This window comes from Mixophyes fleayi, chromosome 3 (assembly GCF_038048845.1).
Source record: "Mixophyes fleayi isolate aMixFle1 chromosome 3, aMixFle1.hap1, whole genome shotgun sequence".
Taxonomy (NCBI): domain Eukaryota; kingdom Metazoa; phylum Chordata; class Amphibia; order Anura; family Limnodynastidae; genus Mixophyes; species Mixophyes fleayi.
The window spans coordinates 345419606-345447125 of record NC_134404.1 but is presented as its reverse complement, the minus strand read 5'-3'; the positions used below and the strand labels follow the sequence as shown (position 1 = coordinate 345447125).

The following is a 27520-nucleotide window of genomic DNA, read 5'->3' as shown; positions in this document are numbered from 1 at the left end:
CCTCTCACCTCTGAGCCACCACACTAGGGCAGCACAGTGGTCAGCATTGCTGTCTCACAGCGTTGGTGCCCTGGGCTTGATTCCAACCAGAGCCTGTGTGACGTTTGCATGTTCTTCCCGTCTCCCCGTGTTCGCGTGGGTTTCCTCCCACACTCCAAACACATACTGGTAGGTTATTTGTCTTCTGATTAAACTAACCCTAGTGTGTCCGTGTGGTAGGGGATATAGAGTGTAAGCTCCACTGACAAAAGACTCATGTGAATAACTAAATATTCTCTGTAAAGCGCTGCGTAATATGTAGGCTCCATATAAAGTATTAATAATAATATAATAAGACGTCATACTGACAGATATTCATGTAAATCCTTCATGTTCACACAATGTTTTATACATAAATAAGTGGAAGAGCGATTGTGAGTCAGACAAAGAAACCTCCACAGCAGGAAGATTCTACGTTACTATTTATATTAATGTTGTTTAGATTTGATTAGACCCCATCGTCTGCTCTCTACATCTAATTAGCATTTTATCTCCTTGCTATTTTAACAGAATAAAACCCCGATGGCTCCACCAATCACAGCGGCGGGTACAAGGAGGGGTTACTGCCAACTTCTTAAAGGAAATAGTAATATCTTTACAGGTTCACTAAGAATGATTTGTGTAACAACATAGACCTGACACTAAGTGCCTGGTTTATTAAGGAATATAAGTCCATTTAAGTCCCGTATTGTGGGTAAGAACGCTCTGCGCAATGCACCGGACGGGGACTCACGCCAGAGAGAGCGATAGCATGAAATTCATGTCCGCATACAGATAACGCTTCTGTCTATGATTTGAAGGGGAAATTGGGGTGATAAAGAAAGGACTAACCTAGACAATGTACACTGATGGCGTGTCCACACAGAAGCAATGTACACTGATGGCGTGTCCACACAGAAGCAATGTACACTGATGGCGTGGCTACACAGAAGCAATGTACACTGATGGCGTGTCTACACAGAAGCAATGTACACTGATGGCGTGTCTACACAGAAGCAATGTACACTGATGGCGTGTCTGCACAGACGCAATGTACACTGATGGCGTGTCTACACAGACGCAATGTACACTGATGGCGTGTCTACACAGAAGCAATGTACACTGATGGCGTGTCTACACAGAAGCAATGTACACTGATGGCGTGTCCGCACAGAAGCAATGTACACTGATGGCGTGTCTACACAGAAGCAATGTACACTGATGGCGTGTCTGCACAGACGCAATGTACACTGATGGCGTGTCTACACAGAAGCAATGTACACTGATGGCGTGTCCGCACAGAAGCAATGTACACTGATGGCGTGTCCGCACAGAAGCAATGTACACTGATGGCGTGTCCGCACAGAAGCAATGTACACTGATGGCGTGTCCGCACAGAAGCAATGTACACTGATGGCGTGTCTGCACAGAAGCAATGTACACTGATGGCGTGTCTGCACAGAAGCAATGTATACTGATGGCGTGTCTGCACAGAAGCAATGTACACTGATGGCGTGTCTGCACAGAAGCAATGTACACTGATGGCGTGTCTGCACAGACGCAATGTACACTGATGGCGTGTCTGCACAGAAGCAATGTACACTGATGGCGTGTCTGCACAGAAGCAATGTACACTGATGGCGTGTCTGCACAGACGCAATGTACACTGATGGCGTGTCTGCACAGAAGCAATGTACACTGATGGCGTGTCTGCACAGAAGCAATGTACACTGATGGCGTGTTTGCACAGAAGCAATGTACACTGATGGCGTGTCTACACAGACGCAATGTACACTGATGGCGTGTCTGCACAGAAGCAATGTACACTGATGGCGTGTCTACACAGAAGCAATGTACACTGATGGCGTGTCTACACAGACGCAATGTACACTGATGGCGTGTCTACACAGACGCAATGTACACTGATGGCGTGTCTGCACAGACGCAATGTACACTGATGGCGTGTCTGCACAGAAGCAATGTACACTGATGGCGTGTCTACACAGAAGCAATGTACACTGATGGCGTGTCTGCACAGAAGCAATGTACACTGATGGCGTGTCCGCACAGACGCAATGTACACTGATGGCGTGTCCGCACAGAAGCAATGAACACTGATGGCGTGTCCGCACAGAAGCAATGTACACTGATGGCGTGTCTGCACAGAAGCAATGTACACTGATGGCGTGTCTGCACAGAAGCAATGTACACTGATGGCGTGTCTGCACAGAAGCAATGTACACTGATGGCGTGTCTCCACAGAAGCAATGTACACTGATGGCGTGTCTACACAGAAGCAATGTACACTGATGGCGTGTCTGCACAGAAGCAATGTACACTGATGGCGTGTCTGCACAGAAGCAATGTACACTGATGGCGTGTCTGCACAGAAGCAATGTACACTGATGGCGTGTCTGCACAGAAGCAATGTACACTGATGGCGTGTCTACACAGAAGCAATGTGCACTGATGGCGTGTCTGCACAGAAGCAATGTACACTGATGGCGTGTCTACACAGAAGCAATGAACACTGATGGCGTGTCTACACAGACGCAATGAACACTGATGGCGTGTCTACACAGACGCAATGTACACTGATGGCGTGTCTACACAGAAGCAATGTACACTGATAGCGTGTCTACACAGACGCAATGTACACTGATGGCGTGTCTACACAGAAGCAATGTACACTGATAGCGTGTCTACACAGACGCAATGTACACTGATGGCGTGTCTACACAGAAGCAATGTACACTGATGGCGTGTCTACACAGACGCAATGAACACTGATGGCGTGTCTACACAGACGCAATGTACACTGATGGCGTGTCTACACAGACGCAATGTACACTGATGGCGTGTCTACACAGACGCAATGTACACTGATGGCGTGTCTACACAGAAGCAATGTACACTGATAGCGTGTCTACACAGACGCAATGTACACTGATGGCATGTCTACACAGAAGCAATGTACAATGATAGCGTGTCTACACAGACGCAATGTACACTGATGGCGTGTCTACACAGAAGCAATGTACACTGATAGCGTGTCTACACAGAAGCAATGTACACTGATGGCGTGTCTACACAGAAGCAATGTACACTGATAGCGTGTCTACACAGAAGCAATGTACACTGATGGCGTGTCTACACAGAAGCAATGTACACTGATAGCGTGTCTACACAGACGCAATGTACACTGATGGCGTGTCTACACAGAAGCAATGTACACTGATAGCGTGTCTACACAGAAGCAATGTACACTGATGGCGTGTCTAAACAGACGCAATGTACACTGATGGCGTGTCTGCACAGAAGCAATGTACACTGATGGCGTGTCTACACAGAAGCAATGTACACTGATGGCGTGTCTACACAGACGCAATGTACACTGATGGCATGTCTACACAGAAGCAATGTACACTGATAGCGTGTCTACACAGACGCAATGTACACTGATGGCGTGTCTACACAGAAGCAATGTACACTGATGGCGTGTCTACACAGACGCAATGAACACTGATGGCGTGTCTACACAGACGCAATGTACACTGATGGCGTGTCTACACAGACGCAATGTACACTGATGGCGTGTCTACACAGACGCAATGTACACTGATGGCGTGTCTACACAGAAGCAATGTACACTGATGGCGTGTCTACACAGACGCAATGTACACTGATGGCATGTCTACACAGAAGCAATGTACACTGATAGCGTGTCTACACAGACGCAATGTACACTGATGGCGTGTCTACACAGAAGCAATGTACACTGATAGCGTGTCTACACAGAAGCAATGTACACTGATGGCGTGTCTACACAGAAGCAATGTACACTGATAGCGTGTCTACACAGAAGCAATGTACACTGATGGCGTGTCTACACAGACGCAATGTACACTGATGGCGTGTCTACACAGAAGCAATGTACACTGATAGCGTGTCTACACAGAAGCAATGTACACTGATGGCGTGTCTAAACAGAAGCAATGTACACTGATAGCGTGTCTACACAGAAGCAATGTACACTGATGGCGTGTCTACACAGACGCAATGTACACTGATGGCGTGTCTACACAGACGCAATGTACACTGATGGCGTGTCTACACAGACGCAATGTACACTGATGGCGTGTCTACACAGACGCAATGTACACTGATGGCGTGTCTACACAGACGCAATGTACACTGATGGCGTGTCTACACAGAAGCAATGTACACTGATGGCGTGTCTGCACAGAAGCAATGTACACTGATGGCGTGTCTGCACAGAAGCAATGTACACTGATGGCGTGTCTGCACAGAAGCAATGTACACTGATGGCGTGTCCGCACAGACGCAATGTACACTGATGGCGTGTCCACACAGAAGCAATGTACACTGATGGCGTGTCCACACAGAAGCAATGTACACTGATGGCGTGTCTACACAGAAGCAATGTACACTGATGGCGTGTCTACACAGAAGCAATGTACACTGATGGCGTGTCTACACAGAAGCAATGTACACTGATGGCGTGTCTGCACAGACGCAATGTACACTGATGGCGTGTCTGCACAGAAGCAATGTACACTGATGGCGTGTCTGCACAGAAGCAATGTACACTGATGGCGTGTCTGCACAGACGCAATGTACACTGATGGCGTGTCTGCACAGAAGCAATGTACACTGATGGCGTGTCTGCACAGACGCAATGTAAACTGATGGCGTGTCTACACAGACGCAATGTAAACTGATGGCGTGTCTGCACAGAAGCAATGTACACTGATGGCGTGTCTACACAGAAGCAATGTACACTGATGGCGTGTCTACACAGAAGCAATGTACACTGATGGCGTGTCTACACAGAAGCAATGTACACTGATGGCGTGTCTACACAGACGCAATGTACACTGATAGCGTGTCCACACAGAAGCAATGTATACTGATGGCGTGTCTGCACAGAAGCAATGTACACTGATGGCGTGTCTACACAGAAGCAATGTACACTGATGGCGTGTCTACACAGAAGCAATGTACACTGATGGCGTGTCTACACAGAAGCAATGTACACTGATGGCGTGTCTACACAGAAGCAATGTACACTGATGGCGTGTCTACACAGACGCAATGTACACTGATAGCGTGTCCACACAGAAGCAATGTATACTGATGGCGTGTCTGCACAGAAGCAATGTACACTGATGGCGTGTCTACACAGAAGCAATGTACACTGATGGCGTGTCCACACAGAAGCAATGTATACTGATGGCGTGTCTGCACAGAAGCAATGTACACTGATGGCGTGTCTACACAGAAGCAATGTACACTGATGGCGTGTCTACACAGAAGCAATGTACACTGATGGCGTGTCTACACAGAAGCAATGTACACTGATGGCGTGTCTACACAGAAGCAATGTACACTGATGGCGTGTCTACACAGAAGCAATGTACACTGATGGCGTGTCTACACAGACGCAATGTACACTGATGGCGTGTCTGCACAGAAGCAATGTACACTGATGGCGTGTCTACACAGAAGCAATGTACACTGATAGCGTGTCCACACAGAAGCAATGTATACTGATGGCGTGTCTGCACAGAAGCAATGTACACTGATGGCGTGTCTACACAGAAGCAATGTACACTGATGGCGTGTCTACACAGAAGCAATGTACACTGATGGCGTGTCTGCACAGACGCAATGTACACTAATGGCGTGTCTGCACAGAAGCAATGAACACTGATGGCGTGTCCACACAGAAGCAATGTACACTGATGGCGTGTCTGCACAGAAGCAATGTACACTGATGGCGTGTCTGCACAGAAGCAATGTACACTGATGGCGTGTCTGCACAGAAGCAATGTACACTGATGGCGTGTCTACACAGAAGCAATGTACACTGATGGCGTGTCTGCACAGAAGCAATGTACACTGATGGCGTGTCTGCACACTGATGGCGTGTCTACACAGACGCAATGAACACTGATGGCGTGTCTACACAGACGCAATGTACACTGATGGTGTGTCTACACAGACGCAATGTACACTGATAGCGTGTCTACACAGACGCAATGTACACTGATGGCGTGTCTACACAGAAGCAATGTACACTGATAGCGTGTCTACACAGACGCAATGTACACTGATGGCGTGTCTACACAGAAGCAATGTACACTGATAGCGTGTCTACACAGACGCAATGTACACTGATGGCGTGTCTACACAGAAGCAATGTACACTGATAGCGTGTCTACACAGAAGCAATGTACACTGATGGCGTGTCTGCACAGAAGCAATGTACACTGATGGCGTGTCTGCACAGAAGCAATGTACACTGATGGCGTGTCTGCACACTGATGGCGTGTCTACACAGACGCAATGAACACTGATGGCGTGTCTACACAGACGCAATGTACACTGATGGCGTGTCTACACAGACGCAATGTACACTGATGGCGTGTCTACACAGACGCAATGTACACTGATGGCGTGTCTACACAGAAGCAATGTACACTGATAGCGTGTCTACACAGAAGCAATGTACACTGATAGCGTGTCTACACAGACGCAATGTACACTGATGGCGTGTCTACACAGAAGCAATGTACACTGATAGCGTGTCTACACAGACACAATGTACACTGATGGCGTGTCTACACAGAAGCAATGTACACTGATAGCGTGTCTACACAGAAGCAATGTACACTGATGGCGTGTCTACACAGAAGCAATGTACACTGATAGCGTGTCTACACAGAAGCAATGTACACTGATGGCGTGTCTACACAGAAGCAATGTACACTGATAGCGTGTCTACACAGACGCAATGTACACTGATGGCGTGTCTACACAGACGCAATGTACACTGATGGCGTGTCTACACAGACGCAATGTACACTGATAGCGTGTCTACACAGACGCAATGTACACTGATGGCGTGTCTACACAGAAGCAATGTACACTGATAGCGTGTCTACACAGACGCAATGTACACTGATGGCGTGTCTACACAGAAGCAATGTACACTGATAGCGTGTCTACACAGACGCAATGTACACTGATGGCGTGTCTACACAGAAGCAATGTACACTGATAGCGTGTCTACACAGAAGCAATGTACACTGATGGCGTGTCTACACAGAAGCAATGTACACTGATAGCGTGTCTACACAGAAGCAATGTACACTGATGGCGTGTCTACACAGAAGCAATGTACACTGATAGCGTGTCTACACAGAAGCAATGTACACTGATGGCGTGTCTACACAGAAGCAATGTACACTGATAGCGTGTCTACACAGACGCAATGTACACTGATGGCGTGTCTACACAGAAGCAATGTACACTGATAGCGTGTCTACACAGAAGCAATGTACACTGATGGCGTGTCTACACAGAAGCAATGTACACTGATAGCGTGTCTACACAGAAGCAATGTACACTGATGGCGTGTCTACACAGACGCAATGTACACTGATGGCGTGTCTACACAGACGCAATGTACACTGATGGCGTGTCTACACAGACGCAATGTACACTGATAGCGTGTCTACACAGACGCAATGTATACTGATGGCGTGTCTACACAGACGCAATGTACACTGATGGCGTGTCTACACAGACGCAATGTACACTGATGGCGTGTCTACACAGAAGCAATGTACACTGATAGCGTGTCTACACAGACGCAATGTACACTGATGGCGTGTCTGCACAGAAGCAATGTACACTGATAGCGTGTCTACACAGACGCAATGTACACTGATGGCGTGTCTACACAGACGCAATGTATACTGATGGCGTGTCTACACAGACGCAATGTACACTGATGGCGTGTCTGCACAGAAGCAATGTACACTGATAGCGTGTCTACACAGAAGCAATGTACACTGATGGCGTGTCTACACAGAAGCAATGTACACTGATGGCGTGTCTACACAGAAGCAATGTACACTGATGGCGTGTCTACACAGACGCAATGTACACTGATGGCGTGTCTACACAGAAGCAATGTACACTGATGGCGTGTCTGCACAGAAGCAATGTACACTGATGGCGTGTCTACACAGAAGCAATGTACACTGATGGCGTGTCTACACAGAAGCAATGTACACTGATGGCGTGTCTACACAGAAGCAATGTACACTGATGGCGTGTCTGCACAGACACAATGTACACTGATGGCGTGTCTGCACAGAAGCAATGTACACTGATGGCGTGTCTACACAGAAGCAATGTACACTGATGGCGTGTCTACACAGACGCAATGTACACTGATGGCGTGTCTGCACAGACGCAATGTACACTGATGGCGTGTCTGCACAGAAGCAATGTACACTGATGGCGTGTCTACACAGATGCGGCCAATTCAAGTCCTGGGCATCTCTCAGGTACATATTTTTATCCGTATCACTGGCAGCAGCTACAGTCCACGTGTAAGTGCCGACTGATAGTGATGACTGACACGTATGTACGCCACAACATGTGTGTGCAAGTCAAAGACACTGTAAAAATGCACTTTATGTACAGTTTCCATTTAGAACTTCAGGATTTATTTATTTAATGAAAAAAATAAAAAAACAATACATTTTTTCCTATATATTTTATTAATGATTATAGTATTATGAGATACATTTTATGAAGTCTTTTGTTTTGCCTGCGTTCTGATGGGACTTTACGTTGCACATCTGTCTGTGTGTATCTTGCAGTGTGCTCTGTGTGTCTACATGTGGCCAGTAATGTACAGCTAGAGCACACTTACACCCATAATCAGATGGAAACCTTTCTTGAGATCCACTTGTACTTGAATACAGTGCGTGTATTTTGTTCAAATTTCGTGTTCTATAATGAATGAGGCCCTAAATCTGTATTTCACGGTTATGTTGAACAAAACTTGTTACAGCGGGTAACAAATACTTAGCGGATGAACAAGTGATCTCACCAATAAACAGTACTATTGTTTTTTATACCAGAACCCGGGTGTTTTAGCTAAACAGAGATATATAGGTGGTCTGAGGTGACCGCTCAGTGTATTCGGATCAGAAGTGATTATCGCTTCCTGAGAGAGGAAAGGTCAAATCTTTATTATTTCATTACTCAACGTAAAAGTCTCTGAAATACTTTCTGTGTTCCATCACACTTCCTGGGTTATTCAGGGGCGAACGCAAGATTTAGAATGGGGGGTTTCCGCCCCTCCCCCCAAAGAAATAGAGCGAGAGAGAGCGCAGCTCCATTTCGGCGAGTCTGAAATGTACAGCAGCCGCGGCGCTGTCAAGAAGTACTATACAGCACTGCCGTGGACGCTTCTTTGACAGCGCCGCGGCTGCTGTACAGTACCGTTGGTTCGCAGAGGGGAGGGGTTTCTGGAGAACCAGAAACCCCCCCCTGCGTGCGCCACTGTTATTACCCGCTTTACCAGGGTATAAACTGTTTTCCAGAATGTATTTACCTTAATTTGGTCATGCACTTTATAACCTTTACAGCAATCAGTTGACTATGGACAAGAAAACATAATATCTATTATGCAATAAAATTTAATTATAATCCAACATATTTATTTAGTTCCGCTATTTTGAGTTCATATGACCGTGCTGCTACTATCGACTTGTGGCATCTTGTTTATCAATACATTTAAATGTATTGTTTGGTTTTACTAAGTTGTTATTTTAGCTTTTAAGGGAGTTGTATTACTTATGTTAAATTGTAATTGTAATCATATTATTTCAGTGGCATTTTTATATTGAATTACCAGCTAATCCTTATATAAAGGATTTTGGAAACATTTGTTGGTGAGAACACTTGTTATCTGATTTAGCATGGTGTGGTCAAGGTAATATTGAGTTTCAGATTTTGGGGCTAATGGAGACTGAGTGCTATGCCAGGTGTGTTTTGCGTAATTTTGCACTGTGTTTGCCTAGAACATACATGCATTGGCACCCTTGCAGATTTCTGTGATTCTGCAGGACATGGTGATTTAATGTACGCCGAGCACAGTAAGGGCGTGTTTGTCAATTGCAAACATATGCAAAAAGAGACATTTGCGTCTGGGAAAGCCGAGCTATTATAAGTATTAGTTTTTGGCTGAGTGTTTAAGTAAAACTTTTTCTTGCACAAGGTGGAAAGTTGTAATTTCTATTGATGGCTAAAAGCAAATGCGTCTGTTGGACATAAAAGGCACTGTAGTGACCATGGTGTATAAACTCTGCCCCTTCAGTACTGTGCATCCTATCAGGCTGGTGACTCGGCAATGCCAATTTCAATGTCACTTCCAAAATCTTGGTACCAGGTGTATCAGGGGCAAATAATATTAGGGTGGATTGCTTTCCTCCCTCTCCTTTTCTTAACCTAAAAACCTTCATAAATATTCATAGCAAACATAAATTATACTCTCAACACAAACATATAAATATCAACGGCAGAAAATAGTCTACAAACCACAGTCTAGTAATTAGTAAATGTAGGTATGTAAACTCATGGCTGCCACCTACTGGAAAAAAGTGTTAATGCAGCAACTGTGAACCTCACCCCACATCTCAGACTGGATTTCTCGGGTAGTTGGGACAAATATATAAGTATACACACCCCTTAATACATCTGTATTTTAGTGATATTATGTAATGTGGGGGCAGTGGAAGCTCCTAATTTAACAAAGGAAAAATCTGGCAGGATAATATTTAGAAACAGCACAGAGTCTGGCCTCCTGCTGTTCCCGGCATATAAATTCTGTTAATATAAGGATTACAGAGAATATAACCCTAAAATTCTAGATGGCCAAGAAATCACAGCATGATCTTCCTTAATTTTTGTAACCCTTTATATCTGATTTTATGTTCCTAATGTTTACACAGGTTCTAAAACTTGAAATATTATATTATTCTCTTATTACAACAGTCCGTTTTGCCATGTGTGTCATGAGCCAATAATCACCTATGCATGCGTGACTCATTTATGACAAAGGGTTAATCAAAAAAACAACCATCTGGTCTGTTTAAAAATGATTAAATCTCTCCATGTCTGTCCCACAAACTAACTTTGCCTTACCAATTATGCACCACCAAGGTTTTTTGTGAAGAGCTGACACTTTTACTCAGGAAGCCTTAGGATCTCCCTTTAAACTAATCTATCGCAATATACTTTCATTAGAGTTATCATAATCCAAATGATCTCTTCTGTTTCAACTGTGTAGCATTCTAATACCAAGCTAAGTCTGGCATGTGAATTCATAAGAACAAAAAGGTATGAACTTATTAAGGGTAATTTAATATGAAAAAATGCATTCGCAATGCTTAAGATGAAAAACAAAAACAACAAAATGACATAGAAACTATAATACAATAGTTTTCTGTAAAATAAAAAGGAATAAACACAGAAATGGTAAACTTATGAATGGCCAGTTTCTGGCTGTGGGGGAATAGGAATAAAGGTACAATTTTCAATATGAAATGGACTAAAAAAGTGAACAAATCTGTTAGGTTTACAGGATAATTTTAACATGTTCAGGTGTCCAAAGCCTCCCTGCCACTGTGACGTCAGACCTAGAAAGCCTGCATAAATGCAAATTTGTTGTTTATGACCTCTGTGCAATCACCTTTCAAGGCAGGTTTTATTTGCACTGGCCTAACTTCTCACAAGAATGTCCAACAAAGATGATATTACTTCCCCATGGCACTTCATTTGCATACTAAACATGACTTAGTATAACATCTGAAAAAATATTATATTTTCCTGTGTCCTTATTTCCCTTCATTCACACTTATTCCAGCTGTTCTATCCCCACAGTTGAGATGTTCTGAGATAGCTGATATTGATGTAACCTTAAAGAGAGATTTCAAAGGCTTCAGCTTTTACGAGTTGTGCCATAAATTTGTACTGGGCGTAAATAGTGTCTGAAACTCTCTATCCATAAAACCCACATGGGCAGAGCAGAAGAGTTTATAAACTAAATCAAAGAGATAAGGTAATGTAGCCACCCCTTAAGATTTGAACCCATGGCTGGACATATGCATCTGAGCCACACCAAGCTAATACTATGAATTAATTCACAAAAATGCATTGGCAGTTTTACCAGTAGTAAATAGCCAGCATATGACAACGTGAATGTTATATTTTGTCATTTTGATGTCATTGGTTCCAGGTGAGTTAATAGCACAGCTGCTCCTCAGACATCCAAGGGAGCAGGCAATTTGGCATTTGTCTGCCTGCAATGTTGCCAGGGACTGGCTGTGATTGTCATCAAGCCCCGCCCACCTGAGTGAATATGAGAGGCGGGGTAGAGGTGACGCAATTGGCATTATCATACCACTTAATGATGCAAATAGGGCAATTGAGTCACGACAATCCCTTCTGTACATAATGGCCCCACATCTCCCAGAGAATGATTAATAGGCTGCAGTCTGATGAACATTGGTTCAAGGAATAAAATGGCCGCCTCCAGTGTGAACAGACAATGGGTACAAATGTAACCAGGACAGAAAGAGAACCTACCTGCACTTGGTGTCTGTTCTACACATCAGGTTTGCCTGTAGCTTAGAGATAATGATACAGATCACCCGTATGAAGATCACAAAATTCACCTGTGTAAACACAAAGTATTATCACGTCATCCATTGGTTTCCAGCGCCCGCTACCTCTGTGACACATTACTGCCTGATTATGCGCAAGTCATACTATTAATACCCAGAATCCTCTGCTGCATGCCCGCTGCTGTTACTAGTTCTGCCTCTTCTGCCTCAGGGACATCTACAAAATAATATTTAGCAGTTGAAATAACATTAACTCCTTCTTCACCGATTGTACATTTGACCAAATATTTGCGTTTGATGCCTTTGGCTGATTGTGGGCTAAATATAATATTAATCAGAATGCAGCCTTACAGCCGGCAACATTGTGTAATAATTCTAGGAAATTTTTGCCACCATTGTTCTTCTTGATAAAGACTTCAACCCCGTCATACAATGCAGCTTCAACTTGATTATAACATACATGTTGCATTTTAAATACTCCTCGCTATTAGATATACAATTAGAAGTCCCAGAGACAGAGAATAGATGGAAATAACTGATTTAAAATGGCAGGAAAAAAAGAAACCGTGTTATGCATTTGGTCAATATTGAAAAATAGGGACATTTTTAGGGACAAAAGTTTCCAGGGACCGCAACTGGAAATTAGGGAAAGTTGGTAGCTATGAGTTCAGTAAATAGGCCGATTATAGGCCCAGCGCCAAAAATGTCTGTCTGCTGTGTGTGTCTTACATTTTGTTCTACAATTATTAAATGTCCCGGACTCTGAATCAGCATAAATATAACAGATATAATCTTGTAGAAAGGACCTTCCTTACAGTGGAAGGAAAGCTGGGACTACATATTAAACTTGCACGACACAGTCCCCTCCTCAGCCCTGGTGGTCTGAGCAGGAGGAATAATCACTAGCTGCAATCTTCTTGGTCCCCACACTCCCCCCCTCAGTTATCAGGAGTCCCAGCAAATACGGCTGCAGGTCACAGGCCACTAGGGGAGGAACAGAGCACCTTTTACTGGGTGGTAGTGCAGCTAAAAGGAGGTTTGGGATTTTCGCTAGGCTCTGACACAAGGGAACCCAGCCCACGATCTTCAGGTGTGGTTCCCCAGGCGGCATTGTCTTTTAAAACTTAGTATTTAAACTCCTTTCTAACAACTTTTTTTGGTGTATCTCGCTCTAACACCAATTTATCTATAATAAAAAGATATTATATTTCTTTGTACCTTTATAGTGTGTGAGAAACTACAAACGTGTGGAGCTTGGCTGTGGTTCTTCTGTGAACATCGCAGTCTGTGTCTCATACATAATGAGTGATTTACTGACGCTTGGCGCTATCACAAGTTCAAGAGCTGCTCAAACATTTTTTTTACAGGCTGGAAGGAACTCATTCACTAAGATTGCAGACTTTACTAAATTGCCACCAAGCACTTAAAACTAGGATTTAAGACATGTATATAGCAAGGTTGAACTCTGTAAAAAATAAATGGGCAATTCATTGGGCCATATGACACATTTACCCATTGATACTTTTAGATGAAATGTTCGACAATAAATTGTCCAGAATGGTTACACTTGTTTTATGATGTGATTCCCAGTTGGTTAATAATGTGACCTCTAAGGCGGACAGTTTGGGGCGCCTGTAACTCACCCCAATTGCGATGAGGATCGGAAGGCGGATGATGAGCCAGTAGTTCATATTATAATTCCTCGTCCAGCAGCTAGGAGATAAGGCAGAGTGATATGTTATTCACAGCGAAACACAGATTCAGACAAATGCCCCTGTTTACATGACAAATGTGTTTTTGTCAAGACTTTGGCAGGTTGCACGCTGACAGTAAAATGAATGGAGATGTCCCATCTGTGAGAAGCTGTAATGATTTGTGTTGTCTCTCTTGTGTAATGTGATGTGTTGATCCTGTTCCACGACAGTCACTTCCTCTCGCTTCACTCTCCTCACTAAACCACCCAGTGTGATTTATAGTCAAACGCGTTTTACCGACCTACAATTCTACATTAACCTCTTGTGTGCATGGGGAAGCGATTACTATTATATCAGGAAATGATACATGAATAGATGAGAAAGAAACTATAGCCCAAGGATTAGTAACCAGCAGAATGCCAGCTGCTTCTGAGTACCATCTCCCTGATTATCTCCTTCCTCCGAGATCACAGCAGCTGTTTTATCAGTTGCTGGGAGTTTACTACTTCCTTTAACTTAACAGAGGGACCTGCTTTAAGAGCAGGAATCAATGAAGGTTTTAATTACCACAAAAATATTGTTCATTGGACTAAGAATTCTGCTATCACAATCACTTTATGCTTTAGTCATTGCAATGACAACAGAGCTGTTAGGAAGAAGTTGGATATAAAATCCTCCTTTTATAGACAGGTGCGTTTGATGCCACAATCCTCCTGAAGCAATTTAATAGGAGCCTCACATTCCAAATCTATGCTGTTGTTACTGGTAGGATGCTCGATTGTCTGCAAGATGTCTTAGACCATCCATCCTCCAATGTCTGCACACAGAAGTTTGTGAGTTTACAGAACTTTGGCCCTTGGGGGGGTTAAGGGATGATGAGACACTAAAGTAAAGGGAGGGGCTTATGATAACAGATGAACACTTGTTAATATAACTCTGCCTCTTCGCACAATTGGACCCACGGTCTCTCACAATGAGCTTTGTCATCTGCCATCTGTTGGCTGCTGTAACTTACTTCAAAACTCACAGGAGAGGAGGTTCCATATACGTTCTGAGATTATTAGTGGTGGGTGATGTAGAAAGGCCCACCCCTCTATTATACCACACTGGTTATACTGTATCTCTACCTCCACATATGCCCCACAAGGATACAAATCATGCCGTCTGCAAGCTATCAGCTTGGCCTTTCCTGATCCTTCCATAATTCTCAGTCTTGGGCTCCCTGCTTACTTCCATCCCATCATCATCATCATCATCACCATTTATTTATATAGCGTCACTAATTCCGCAGCGCTGTACAGAGAACTCACTCACATCAGTCCCTGCCCCATTGGAGCTTACAATCTAAATTCCCTAATACACACACACATACACACAGACAGACAGACAGAGAGAGAGAGACTAGGGTCAATTTGTGAGCAGCCAATTAACCTACCAGTATGTTTTTGGAGTGTGGGAGGTAACCGGAGCACCCGGAGGAAACCCACGCAAACACGGGGAGAACACACAAACTCCTCACAGATAAGGCCATGGTCGGGAATTGAACTCATGACCCCAGTGCTGTGAGGCAGAAGTGCTAACCACTGAGCCACTGTGCTGTCCACATCATCATTCCCCGGCACATGCAGCTCAGACAGGTCACCACCTCCCACAAGACCAGTCCACTTATCAGCTGAAATACTATGTGCTGCTTTTAACATTCTAATGTTCACATGTCACACAGATTATTTTACATCCACACACTTCATCTCTGTGTGTCACCTGAATAAAACAGGTGCTCCGACTATAGTCAAATTCAGAAATAAAATGTATGGATTTGCTTCTTTTAGAAAATGCATTTGTGCCTTAGTTTTTGAATGAAGCATCTATTATAAAGGTAATCCTCTCGTCCGTCCTTTAAACCCTGTTTGTACCTCATTGAAAGCTGTTATGGCTGTTTTATTACGTTACGCCGCAGCTGAGATACATGTTGTTTCTGTATGATGGGAATGTAATTTGATGCTGTGTAAGAGAAACGAGATTTTAAAGATGTTTCAAGCTTTTCTTTCACTGTAATTGAAGTATTGTTGAAATATAACCGCAGATACTTTGTCATCACAACGCGTTTCACTTCTGAGAAAACATTGTCCTGTAAACAGAGCGGGGACAGTTCTCAGCAGTGAGTGTTTGGGATCAAGTTACTCCCCCTTTTTGTCATATTGTTATTATTATTAACATCGATGATGATGATTATTATTATTATCGTTTATTTGTTAGGCGCCACAAGGTATCCGCAGCGCCGTACATGGTACAAACAGTACACTATACAGGGTAAAACAATACAGAACAGTAAACACAAAGTACCAGAACTTCAGAAACTCCAGGCAGGCAAATACTGTAAAGACAGAGCGGAAGAACAGGTAAGAAGACAGGAGGGGAGAGGGGCCCTGCTCATACGAGCTTACATCCTAAGGGAGGGTAGACAAAATCAGGCACAAGAGGGAGCCAGTGAAGCAAAGGGGAGAGAAAAAGGAGCCAGTGAGAAACAGAAGGGTGAGAGGTTAAGTGGATGGTTGGTAGGCCTTAAGGAACAGGTGAGTTTTAAGTGCCCGCTTGAAGGAGCACAGATTGGGTGAGAGACGGATGGAGCGAGGGAGGTCGTTCCAGTGAAGGGGGGCAGCTCGGGAGAAGTCTTGTATTCTAGAGTGGGAAGAAGTAATCAGAGTGGAGGAGAGGTGGCGAGCATTGGCTGAGCGCAGGGAGCGGGCGGGAGTGTGGATGGAGAGGAGGTTAGAGATATAAGGGGCAGTAGACTGGGAGAGAGCCCTGTAGGTGGTGGTGATGATGATGATGATGATTATATGGCTATCGATCACCCCTGCAGATCTCCGAGGCAGGAGAACAATTTTTGGCCCTCCCCTCCACCCAACTCCATCACATTGCACAAACTTCATCAACTATATTGTACAGGATTTCCCCAAACACAGTGCATGGCACCCCCAAACACAGTACTTGTACCCCCAAACACTATTCACAGGATTTTTCTACAGCCACATTGGACCCCCCCTTCCTCCCCCACACACAGACATAATGGACCTGATTCATTAAGGAAAGTAAAGCAAAAAAATGAGTAACTTTGCACCTGGGCAAAACCATGTTGCATTGGAGGGGGAGATAAATTTAAAATGTGATGGCAGATTTATAGTTGTGGTAGGGCATGTCCTAGATCAACTTTACATTTCAGTGTACAAATAAAGCTATCAAGTATTTGTGTGTTACATGAAAAAACAGCCAGTATTCAACTTATCTGCAAAATAATAAACTCATTTGCACCCCTTGCATTGTAACATGGTTTTGTCCAGGAGAAAACGTACTCATTTTTTTTGCCTTACTTTCCTTAGTGACTCAGACTCACTGTGTCCTATATTTCTGTATTTATATGAATGAGAGTAAAGTTAACTGAAAAGACATTATTGGTTTAATGTTATCTGACCGGACTCTGGTGTTGATATGGTCACTGTACTGGAATATACCAGTCTGATGTTATTTGTATTCACTTTTTAGTGTATCCCATTCACAAAGTAAGTTACATTACTAGTCATCGTCATCTTATATTTGTGTGTCTGGTGCTTTTGTATAATTTTATACATTGTATTGTCTTCAACAGTTTTCATTATATTGAGTTTTATATGTTAAAAATCATCTATATTCTGCATTTTGTTGAATTTTATCGTTGTAGTGTGTCTTGAACTCACAAATTAATTTGCAAATCAGTGCAGATTTATCCTCCAAAGTTCATTGAATAATAACACCCTGGGGAATAAGGCTAATCATAGAGAAGAGGACATTTTCTAAACTGTGCCAAATATTCACCTTGTTCCTCATTTGGCCCTAAAATTTTTACAAGTTTTCTTCCGGCAACCTTTGACCTTAAATAATCCTAGTTGTGCCCCAACCACATAGCAGAATAAATTGACCATTCTTGTCCCAGCTCTGTTTATAGAATATCTAATCCACTTAATGCAAAAGCAGAATGGGAAGACGGTATGTTAGTGACGTGGCCTTTTCTGGCGCAAAGCTCGATTTATATAATATTTTAGCACAAAGTTTACTATCTTTATTATCCAGGTTAGGACGACTCGGTTGAAAACTTACGTCTTGCAAGATACAATTTAGAGAAGCCTATAAGAGTTATATAAATCAGTCTGCATGAGAAAAACATTTCTCATGTTCAGTCACCAACTAGTTCATGCAGCACAGAACAAACCAAGGGCATCATTACCACCTGCACCTAATTACAGCTTCTAATTGTTTCTGCATAAATCATAAAGTAGAATATTGCGACGTTCCCTCGTATTGTTTCTTCTATTGCCAAAGCCGAGTTTAAACATAACTTTGGCTCAAGTAATAAGTCCCCTTGTGAACGATCCCTTAGTGCCCCCAACGATATCTGCCCATCTGTCTAATGACCAAATTCTTCTTTACAAGCTCGTTAAAAATGCCTCAATTAACTTTTTTCAGGCAATTTGCAAAGAATTCTAATTTGAACATTTGGTATTGTAGCAGAGATGTGACAATACTGTGGACTTTGTTTCAGTTCTCCTTCATCCTTATAAAGCTCGTCCTTTGCATTAAATCAAGTTCATTACAGTCCTCTCTGAATATTTATGGCAGACACTTAGGATCTAATCATGTGAAACTTTGCAATCACGCCTAGAAATACAGCTCTTGCTATCTGTGATCCTCCTGTAACTTCAAGTCTTGGTGGGTAATTTCCATAGTGAATTATTTGGGGGGACTGTGAGAGGGACAATTGCAGAGACAAATGTGTCATTTTCTCCGCCTCTGAGTTGACATAAATAAACCCTGATTCAGCGATGCTAAGATTTCACATTTTGTTCATAACATTAATACAATTTAACATATATTGCCTGTTTTGGCCAATTAGGACATTCTGGGATAGTCAGGCTATATGTGATTGGCTGAACAGTGCAAGAGATCACTCCTGATTGGTTAGCCACCAATTATCTAGACTTACTAACTGTAGCATGCTTTATTATCAATGCCCAAACAGTTAATGGGCAAAGCATGCTGGTACTTGTAGTGCATCACATGAGAAATAGTTAATTCATTCTATTTTTACCAACTTAGCCCACACCTACCTCCCAGGGTTGTGGCAATAACTCTCGATTATTCAGCACAGGGTTGGTTAAACCTAGGAGGCAAATCTGCAGCTTCTCACCCCTCAGCATAGTACTGACGCAGTGTAAATCTTTTACTGCACCTGCGCTCTCAAAACACATTTTACTCATGATTAGGACTTATATCTGACTCTTCACTGCCTTTATCACTCTTAAAATGTATCAAGAGAATAGTAGGGGGTGACAGTCAGCCCCCCTAGAGTTCCTAAAAATCTATCCCAAGTTGTAGTTCATTTAACTGAGAATTGTACATTTCCATAACATTTGTCCTTTGCAGTGATTACCTGCAGAAGTCACCATGATGTATTAGTAATGACTGACATTCCACGTTCTCTTTATGTAATTGCAAATTATATAACAAGATGAACCTTGTAGAGTCTACTCTACAGGGACCAGAGACCGACGACTTACAAGTAACCCCAACACTTGTTCAGAGATTATTCTGTGTGTGCGATTTGTTCTACAATTATCTCTTACAAAAGCCTCCTAACTGCACGGTAAACAGAGCCTAAAATAACTGGTACAAAATAATTCACCTTCCGTCTGTGTCTATATTAAGAATCTATTTTCAGGACAATGTCGCATAATACAAACTGGTAATAAGCTGATTACTATTCTGTGATAATGGCTTCACTGCTGATTACAGGATCTTTTTAAGGTCATCTCCATTCATTTTTATGTAAATGAAAATTGCTATTTTCAGTGATACCAATGGGTATAAAGTACTACACTGCGCATCACCCCAGGGGTCTATAGTAAGTGGCCTCCACAGTCTTATTATAATAATAAAGTTCTATGAGGCTATTATAACTCTAGTATCCATTCACCACTAAATCTCTTATTCAGACAGGTCCAGTGAAGCGCAGGAGCTCGGTATACAGAGGATTACACTGGAACGGGGCATAAAATTCATCTTTTTTCACTCTTATTTACACTTTAAAATGTAGCCCTTAATCCAGTGCTGAGAGGCAGCGAATCTATACAGCCCCCAGTGGGATCATATGATCTCATTCATTAGAAACATTTTCTATTGGTTTTACCTTAAAGCTCCATCACAATGATATACAGATGGGGTAGAATTTAGTGTATTTTCTGTGGCTGCCACAACTAATCCCCGTTAGTAAGTGATTTAAATACTATAATTCAATTTTTTTTTCACGTGTACACAGTCTGTGTTGCAGGACCTAGTGACCTCTTCTAGTGGGAGGAGGGTGGGCGGAATAGTACCCCCTAGACTGTGCAGCGTAAAGCTAACTACACGGGCGCAAAACTCACCCCACTATCTTGAGCTGCATTTATCTAACACTCGGGGTACCTTCTGTCTGATGTGGTGGATCAGGGGGGGCTCACAGTACGAGGGGCAGGCGCAAGTTAAGTCCGTAACTTTGAGATGTATCTTACTTTGGTTTTCATGTATCTTAGAAATACCTTATGAAGTCTAAAGTCTTCTCCTACACAAGGTGGATGCCTCAATGTTACAATTACACTTCTGTTCAGGAGGATAAGGGAATGTAAAATATTCTGCAGGTACATCAATAGTAAAAAGACAAACGATTCAACATGCTGGTGCTCTACAAAAATGCAAATAGTTAGTTGTCAACAAGGGACAATGACCAGGCAGAGTTATTCAATATGCACTAAACTAAGAGAAGACTTCTCAAATACAGCAGATATAACTTTCCTTCTTGTGTACAAATAAAAGAAATCTCACTAACACACGCTCACAAAATCATATAATACAGGCGCGATCAATGGAGACAGCAACTATCAGCTTCAGAGGTGAAATCGCGATCATCCAGCCTACAAGCAGGGAGCTAGCGGCCGCCATCGTCCTCAGCGGGTAAGTGCCCACAGGGCCCCGCGGCCGATGCAGCTACAGACAGGCACATTGTGGGTCTGCATCTGCTCGGAATTACGTGGAAACGCTGTTACTGTGCATTATATCGAGGATGTTTGTTCTTCCTCTGGATCAAATTTTTTTAGGGGTGGGGGTCCTTGAGCATGTCCATGGAATATCATGGACAATACACATATGTCATCAGCTATCTGTATGTCAAATATTGATAAGTGAAAAAAGTTTTTGCATAACTTGTTATCACCTTGTGCTTTAGCTCTCAATAAAAATTAATAATAGTAAACACCACATTTAAGTCTTATAAAACAAATCTCAAACTTCAATTTAATTTCATTTGCAAAACTCTAAAAACAAATCTATTTGGATCCAGCAAAGTTCACTCTCTATAATATGTGGGATAGATATTTAATGACAGCTTCTTACCTTTAGAAGTGTGAACTGTGACTTTCTGATTGTGTCATAAACTTGGAATTTGCATAAATTTCTTTATGTATTTCCAAGTAACTCAAAGCCTGTGTTTATCCTGCAATAACACGCCAATGTTTTGTGTTTTTATGTCTCATTGTCGGTGAAGACCTCCCAGTGTCTAGGAATCATTAGTGTAACAGCCAGACCGCTAACATATAATCAATGCTGAATTAGTTTATGAGAAAACATTGGACTTCAAAGAGAGCCGCAGCGACGTATACATGGAAGTGAGAATGTTTAGGGCCCCCGAGGTAACGTTTCTGGTCTCATCTGCAAAATATTTATTTATGGGATCGCTTATTGTAACAGGAGAGAAAACAAAATGCTCCTGAAGCTGCAATTACTGCAGAGAATAAAGAACAAGGTCTGATTAAGGGTTCAGACCGCCCTAGGCTAATACGCTCCTAGCGCCCCCTCACTTTCCATTAATATTGGATAATAATACGTAGTAAGTAAAAACGAACTCATCTTTAATTTAAAATCTGACTTCCTTCACCCACCCCACCACCCAAGTTTATATTTGCAAGTTCTCAACACTCAGTTGTACTTGACTTTTTAAAAGGTACACAACAATTTTTGCCCCTTATTTAATATTCATTAAATTCAGAACTGCATAGCGGAACGGAGGCATGAACAAGCGCTACTGAGGCTGAAGGGCGAGGGGGCTGTCCCACCTGCGCCTGTTGACGTCCTTGTCTCTCCTACTCGCTTATCCTCAAGCGCCCGCCAAAGGATGACTCATTGCTTCAGCCTGTACCATGGAAATACGTCAAGACTAAAACCATACTACATTTGTTTTTCATGTTTTCATTTTAGTTTGGAGAACAACTATTCTCTTATATTATAAAATTAATTTGTTTGTACCCTTCCTGTTGCAATTTTACACCCCCAAAAATGTTTGCCCCATCGGTCAGATGGTCTGGAAGAGATGGAGACGCCGAGAAGAAGGGTAGGTTCCTGCGTGGAGCAGGTAAGTATGGCTCCCATACTCTGTTCCCTGTATCCCTGCTAGTCAGGATGGGCACATGGTCCGGGCACAAGTCGGGCACTAGACCCATGCAGAACTAGTGGGCATAAGGCTCGGTTATTTATGTGTTGGAGGTTTATTGTGTTTTTCTCTCTGTGGCACATTCATTATTCTGGACTGTAGCACTAGTTAAAGTCCAGAAGTCAGGCTCTCATTAAAGGAAGGCTTCTGGTATCCGCTATTACTTGTTGTCTGCATTCTGTGATTGACGTATTGGAAGGGTGAGTATTGTAGTTAGGACAGAACTCTACACCTAGTGCTAGGAGTTACGCAGCTGACTGGTCACGTAGTAAGTTGATAGGACCAGAGTGCTGCTGTTTTGTTGTAGTTAGCACTAGTGTGGGCGGTACACGTTATCCCGGTAGACATCCTTGTGGGTGGGCTGTTTTGTGTCGCCCCTTTTCCTAGGCACCAATCCCTGGATTTGCAGATGGCCACCAGGAGGGGAAGGCGATTACCTGGTGAGTATTATTGTTCTCATCTTCCTCTTGGTGGGGCCTTACGAGTACATCAGTGAGTAGGATATTCAGACAGGATACTTCCCTGTCCCAAATCCATAGACTTGCGCCTGGGGGGCCTGAGTCGTTAAGGAGAGCAAAACAAAAAAAGGAATAAATTTGACAATTCCATGCTGCATTGTAAGGGGAGGTAGATTTAAAATATAGAGGCAGATTTATAGTTGGGATAGTGCATGCCTTATACCAAATTTACTCGCTTTGTAACAGGATCAAATTTACTACTGTTTTTTGATTTGCTCTCCTTAATGATCAGGCCCAAGGTCTCTACTTTTGGCCGTCACCTTGTACACCCCTTTCTTTCACTCTGTATCCATGCCCTTCAGTAGCGGTTTTTCCCCTAGTTCAAAGTTGAGTGAGGAGACTGGTGCTGAGAAGTCTGTATGGACGGTAGGTGGACAGTTCATGATAAAGTTAAAATTTTTGTTTGCGTCTGTCATTCCCTGCAGGTGTTACACCAGCAGCAACTGAGCTTAAAACACCAGCAGCCGCAGGTAGTGACAACTGGAAGAACAGATAGAGAGCAGCACAATCTGCCAACTCTCTTGATTCTGGTTGGACATTCCCATTTTTGGGTAACTATCCTGTCCTTAGACAGCAGGGGTAGTCGGCAGTATGTCCGGCTTCACACTCTCCTGCTCATGAATGGGGCCCTGCGTGTACCTAATAGTTGTGCACGCAGCACTGGGGTGGGGGGCTTGGTGAGCACTATATAAAATCATAGCCATGCTCCTTACATGTTGGTCAAGCCCACTCTGGTGGTGTGGAAACCCACCTCTACAAATCCTGATGTCAACATGAGTTGAAGCACAAATCCACTTTGATGGTAATTCATTTCTCTTTACTACAGTGCTTTTACATCACTTTATTTAGGAACAGGCAGGGCACGGATATTGCCAACGGTTCATACAGATTAGAGTGAGAGCACCAGGGGCTTAGAGACCTGACCGTATAACACTGAGAGAATTGGAGACCCCGCTTATGACTATCACAATTCACTTGTGTCTGAAGCACCAAAATGTAGATTGTGAGGTCGATTGAGCAGGAAAATATGCATAAGCAATTCTGTATAACATTACATCACTACATAAATAATAAATATGTAAATATCTATATATGCTTAAAATAACAACACTAATCATTAATTCCTGGCATGTTGGGACCTGTTGTGACAGGAATATATATATGTATATATGAGGTTATTAGCAGGTTATAATGAATGATCACTGTCCTCTCTCAACCTTGTATTTGCTCGGTCGTCTTCACACAAAACTGGATTTAATCTCCAGCTTTCTCAAGCTATAACTTGTCGCTGGCAGATATTAATCTGTCAGGCAGAACCAGTGGACAATCCCATAAAAACAATGAACATAGTATGGGGAGCACAGAACTGGTTCTTTATCCTCAGAACTCATTTCATTGCCAAAGGATATATGACATTGACAGTAAATTGTATGTCCAGATGATTTGTGAGGACAAATGTCTGGAACATAGGGACACCCCTTTCCTAATGCCCTGTCAGCAGGACAATCATATGGGTATGTGTAGGGGCTGTTAGTCACCAGATTTACCACTTGAGGTTTACAGTGTGACATTGCTCACAGTACTGAGATGGACTGCTTGGTGGGGAAGGTTTCATGTATGTTGGCCATGTGAGGGCATCCACACATCCGCACGGACCGACCCCTAGCCATGGAAGTTACAGCCCTGGTCAACCACTGCATATCGTTTCTCACAAGTTTGGTCCCTCTTTAAATCTGTAATGCGGTTCCTTATGTAGAATTTCACACCCGACCAGTTCCGATCTTTCAGTGCTGACGGTTCCTAGATGAGGCATGTGACGGAGTCACGCTTAACAGGCACCCGGCATGTTTGTATAAACTAGATCATGTGCTTCTCCAAAGCTTGGATCTCCTCTCTGTCTCAGGTGTTCCTCCGCAATGCTTTACAACCTGAAAGGAAGTAGAGCGATCCATCACGACTCTGCGAAACACAGAGAAGGCAAAGTGCTTTTACATATTGAAACTGTGCTTCACCGACGTGTGGAACCCTTGGCTGGGCACTGGTCCTGTGTTGCTGGGTCCCTATACTGCCTCTCTTCTAATGTGGAAGTGTCGTCTGAAGGTTTAACCACTTGTCCCTCTGTCACGGGGGATTGCTCATCATCCGACCTGTCGCTCTGTAGCTGGACCAGTTCTGAAAAAAAAAGATATGTAGATGACCGAGGTAAACATCAAAAGCAAACATCAGACAAACGATTTCCAACTTACTGTCTGGTTCAATGTGCACCTTTTCCAAATTCTTGCCTTTGAATTCACTCTTGAGAGCCATTAGCAGTTTGCTGATCTTGGCAAGTTGGAGGATACCTTCTGGGAGGTGGTAATGCAGCCAGTGCACCCTGATGCTGTGCCCAAGGAAGTCCGCAAACTGGTCCAGTCCTGTGTTGTTTAGGTTGAGGACCTTTGAGAGAGTGGAAGCATGCTTTTGAAGCTTTGTGGAAGACAGTGTGAGGGGATATTTGGCCCCACACTCTCAGGCAAACAGTCAATTACAGTTGGAGTCTCTGAAGTGTGACAAGGCAGCTGGTCTGGCAAACGTATACATTTTGGGTAGCCACTCCACATTCTTAACGTTTTTATGCAAGAAGTTACTTTGGGCCTTACATGGCTGATATCAGCAGGATGGGGACTTTTCTCTCTCGTTTTCCCCTGATTTAATATGAGTGAAGTACTGCAGAGCATCCACTCAACCTTGGAAAGCCCTAGGGCCACATCTTCGTGGAGATCCATAGTATCTCGAAGAGAAGGTAGTCAAAAACATCTTGGAAACTTCCCCTTCCCTTCTTCGATTGAACAAGATCATCTGTGCCAGGGTGACTTTTCTAACTAGTGACCAGTTGTTAAGCGTAGACTCAGTGGATAGATAGCTTCAGTAGGCTTGTTGCTTCTCATTGATTTACAAGCAGTGGTCAAAGTAAGGGTGTATAAGGTGGTGCCACCACTTCTGCTTCTGCTTTCATTGTAAAACTATCAAATTCCATTCACTTACATTCCCATTATAGTTCTCATACCGCCACTTGTAAATTTCTAGTTCAACCACTGGGTACAAGTGCATCTTTTTCACATATTTTATGAAAGGTAAGAGCTGAGGCATGTTCTACCTGGACTCCTTAAGAGTTTTCAAGGCAGCCGATGAGATCAACTAGTTCCATCTTACCTCATAGATCTTTCTGAAGTCGAGTGCGTTTTCAACTGCAGCAGTGCAGCCCTCCATCATGGCTAGGCACTCCACAATGCCCGCTATCTTTTGCAAGCCGTGCCCAACCTTGAGTGCCAAAGAGGGTGTCTTAAATGTACCTGTCTCCTTGTCTTAGCCAGCTACCAGCTTCACAGCGTCTACTACATGCTGAAAGTTTGATGACATTGTAAAGTCTTCCATCCTCTCCAAAGTTGTAGCTCTTCTGGCCTGTAGCAGTAGCCTGTCCATTTCTCTAAGTTTCTGACAGATGGACTCATGTCTGCCAACATTTGAACCTACCCGGTTGAAGAGATGCTGCTCCATCTGCATGATGCATGTCACTTTTGACTGTGAGTAAGATTTCATCCAGGGTCATGTCGCTCAAAAGCTTTCAAAAGCCACCACTGATGTCAGGTGGAACAAGCTGAGCAAACGCGCACAGACACTGAACTGTTTAAGCAGGGTGTGGGCTTGTTGCCCCTTCGGTTTAGTTTACAGCTCTTCATGTGTTGTTATAGGTACTTTCTTGCAAACAAGCCTTGGCAAGCTGCACAGTGCATGTAGCCTTTGGCATCCATCTCTTTGTCTGGAAATTTGCACAGGACCAGAACACCATGTCCTGTTCTCATCACCTTGGCATTTTGCTCAAAGTTGCCCCTATTGCAAAGATGTGGCAATTACATGCACCATTCTTTCGGGTGCTTGGGGAATTTCATGGCCCAGGCTACTTCAGTCTCACTGCAGTGAACATGCTCCATGGGATGGGCTATTATTGAGAGGGGCTTCTCACAGTACAGGCAGAACTGATTTTTGTTATACGCCTTGGAGCCATCACCGTTTCTGAATAGCATTTGGACGTACACTGCGTTAACTTTGTGGACTGCTGTGCTTAAACCAATGCTGCCATCAGGTCAAGAATGGGTTGTGCATAGAACACAACCCTGGGTACCTGTACTTTGCTCCACTGCCGGGCACTGGTGGTGTCTGAACGGCTCTCCTTCTCTGAAGTGTCAG

General features: G+C 43.3%; 1 protein-coding gene across 1 annotated transcript in view; it reads right to left on the bottom strand.

Moving 5' to 3' along the window:
• The window catches only part of GLP1R (glucagon like peptide 1 receptor), a 278807-nt gene that overhangs the window by 23317 nt on the left and 227970 nt on the right, over positions 1-27520 (bottom strand). Inside the window, exons 9-10 of the mRNA XM_075204458.1 lie at positions 14174-14243; positions 12493-12581 (exon numbers count right to left, since the gene is read on the bottom strand). Coding sequence (XP_075060559.1) covers positions 12493-12581; positions 14174-14243 — 159 coding nt within the window. The remainder of the gene's footprint in view (positions 1-12492; positions 12582-14173; positions 14244-27520) is intronic.